We start from the raw sequence: 2,994 nt of genomic DNA, 5'->3' as shown, positions 1-2,994 counted from the left end.
TCTAAGCTCTTCGTCTCTACTCCTGGCCGTACTATGTCTCATATCTACCCCGCTGTCACTAGATGGTATCCGATAGGGCGTGGTTTCTTGCTGGGAATACTGACGGCGAAGACCGGAGTTGTTTCGCGTCAGCATGGGTTGGTTCTCTTTCTCGCTTGCAGAGTGCGCTCTGTGTGAGGGTACTTTTGCCCGTTGCAATATTACCAAAAATCACATCACAGGTACCCATAAGTTCAACTTTTATACGAAATACTCAACCACACCGGGGATTTAGCTCTACTAACGCGTTAGAATTTTTTCTCAGTGTAGTTGATTTTTTTTATGAAAGCCGTGTATCTTTTAAATATGCAATGTGCAATACGTTTATGACCATCGATTTCGTCTGATCATTCATTGCAGGACCTCAAGACTCATCTTACTTGATGTGTGTGACCTCAAAATTCACCTTACTTATTTACCTTACTGTTAATGTCACCTGTGACAAGGTTGTTGTGACCTCAACACTCACTTTATTGGACCTCAGAGTTATTGTTACAAGGATGTTGTGACCTCAAAACTCACCTTTTTTGACCCCATTGTTATTGTGACCTCTGAAAATATTATTCAAAGTATTTTCATTATGTCTTACAAGATTGTTGTGACCTCAACACTCATCTTGTTGTGAAATCAACACTCACCTTGTTGTGACCTCAACACTCACCTTGTTTGACCTCAGTGTGACCTTGCCGCCACACCGGGCACAGCACCGAATGTTGCAGTAGTTACACATGTGACCTACGCCGTCCGCGAATTTGGTTTTCAAACAGATGTGACAGGTGGCATCCAGTTCGACGCCGGCTTTCTTCTGCTGCTCGCTCCGTTGCCGGATGGACTGCTCGAGAAGGTGCACCTCGTCCTGTTTGCGCCTGAAAGGGTTAAGGAAGGGGGAATAAGCATCAAAAGGTTAAAACTGTTGGGCTGACATTTTTCAGGTAAAAGATTTGATAAAATGGATACAATTACGGCTAAAAAATGCGTTTAATTATTAGTGAGCTAAAATAATAATGAAAAGCGATAGAAAAGGTTTTACGAGGATAGGTTTGATAACTACCAAGGTCTTATCTTATCATCCCAAAATCTAAGAGAGAAGGAAGACAGGATAGGGGAAAGCCAGCCGTTCCGAGAACGAACCTTATCTGTTTAGGACAGAGTCGGCCCGGGCGGAAATGCAACCCGCAACCTAACATTTTACAAGGCAGGCACGCTACCCTCTAAGCATACTAGACTGGCTCAACCCGTTCAAATCAGTGGTTTGTTGATTTAGACTTTTAGACTTTCTCCTTTAGGTAGTCCAACAAGAGATACGACAACCGACTTTACTAATACACGAGGTACCTAATATCTACCGATACGAGTACATGTAGGTAGAATAGAATAGAATATACCTTGTTTATCCTGCCCGAATAGGACTGAAAAGTCCCTTTACCCCCGCAGTCTAACCAAGGTCTCGTATATTTGATGGGTTAAAGAATAATACATACAACTAACAATTCAGTAAAAAGACCTTGCTTAACTAGAAAAAAAAGGTAAATGTAAATTAATGGGTGGTAGTAGTGAATGACAATAAAGTAAAGTACAACAGGTAGTAAAGATAGGTACAGGGATTTTGCTAAATTGCGAGTTGGGCTGTTGTCTCATGTGACTCCTTACGGTTTGTAATTGCGTAAGTAAGATGTACAAAAAAGGAAGAAAAAGAAACAGTAATATTCATAATGGCAAAGATGATGTAATCTTTCATTTCTTCCTCTTTTTTTTCTTATTCTTTCTTTCTTTTTGGAAATGTTTCACAATTTTATCCTTTTCTCATTCTCTCTCTCTTTTTTTTTCTTCAGAAATGAATCACAAAAAGTTCTGGCGACATTACAATGCAGAGGTCTGTCTGCTGGATAATCTATTGCGTAAGTAAGATGTACAAAGAAAAAAAGGAAGAAAAAGAAACAGTAATATTCATAATGGCAAAGATGATGTAATCTTTCATTTCTTCCTCTTTTTTCTTATTCTTTCTTTCTTTTTGGAAATGATTCACAATTTTATCCTTTTCTTATTCTCTCTCTTTTTTTTTTCCTTCAGAAATGAATCACAAAAAGTTCTGGCGACATTACAATGCAGAGGTCTGTCTGCTGGATAGAAATCTTTCATCTCTTGTATACAGGGTGTCTGGATACAAATCTTTCATCTCTTATTACAGGGTGTAACATCAGCTTGGAAACACAACAAAGGCGTGGAATTTTGTCACTTGTTACATGCTTTTATTCAACTTCCATTATAGGTACACGTAATGCCTACAGGAACATTTTCATCTGAAGCATTGTTTCTCAACAATTCAGAATATAGTTGTTTTTTTTTTTTTTTTTTTTTTTTTTTAAGCACACACAAAATAGTAAAAACTTTTTTTAAATAGGTTTTATAAAGGGAACTGTAACTGCCAAGGTCTTATCGTGTCGAAAGTGAAGAGAGTAGGAAGACAGGATAGGAGAAAGCCAGCCGTTCAGAGAACGAAACTTATCCGTTCAGGATAAAATCCGCCCCGGATGGGAATCGAACCCGCGACCTAGCGCTTACAAGGCAGACGCATTACAAACCAATCTAACTAGGCTGGCTCCAACACAACTTTAAATAAAATGAAAGATACAATTCAGGTTTCTCCTAAAGACTTTATTACATAAAATCAGCCTTACATGGCTAAGAAGCAGTCATCAGATAGAAACACACTGTTATCACGTCATGTCACGACACGTGAGCTCATGGGAGTCAGAAAGATGTGTTTCAAAGTCTTCCCATAATATTGTAGGTAATTTCGTTCATGATAACCACACTGCCCTCACGTCACGTGAGGTGATAGTAGTGTGTTTCTACATTTATCATCTTAAACAACGTTTAGTTAATTTAGTTTGTTTATTTTTTTATTTTTTTTTTTTTTTTTTTTACATTTTAAAAAAAAAAATTAAAAAACCT

The 2,994-nt window shown here is 38.0% G+C and overlaps 1 protein-coding gene across 1 annotated transcript in view; it reads right to left on the bottom strand.

Moving 5' to 3' along the window:
- Window positions 1–20: 20 nt before the first annotated feature.
- LOC113472273 (regulating synaptic membrane exocytosis protein 2-like) overlaps window positions 21–2,994 on the bottom strand; it is a gene marked incomplete at its 3' end in the record, with an annotated part of 4,547 nt that continues 1,573 nt past the window's right edge. Inside the window, exons 2-3 of the mRNA XM_026831945.1 lie at window positions 678–905; window positions 21–169 (exon numbers count right to left, since the gene is read on the bottom strand). Of these exons, the coding sequence (XP_026687746.1) occupies window positions 21–169; window positions 678–905 (377 nt within the window). The remainder of the gene's footprint in view (window positions 170–677; window positions 906–2,994) is intronic.

The sequence above is a fragment of the Diaphorina citri genome, unplaced genomic scaffold, assembly GCF_000475195.1.
Source record: "Diaphorina citri unplaced genomic scaffold, Diaci psyllid genome assembly version 1.1 scaffold4555, whole genome shotgun sequence".
Taxonomy (NCBI): domain Eukaryota; kingdom Metazoa; phylum Arthropoda; class Insecta; order Hemiptera; family Psyllidae; genus Diaphorina; species Diaphorina citri.
Note: the sequence above shows the minus strand (reverse complement) of the source record. Positions and strands in the feature narration are given on the sequence as shown.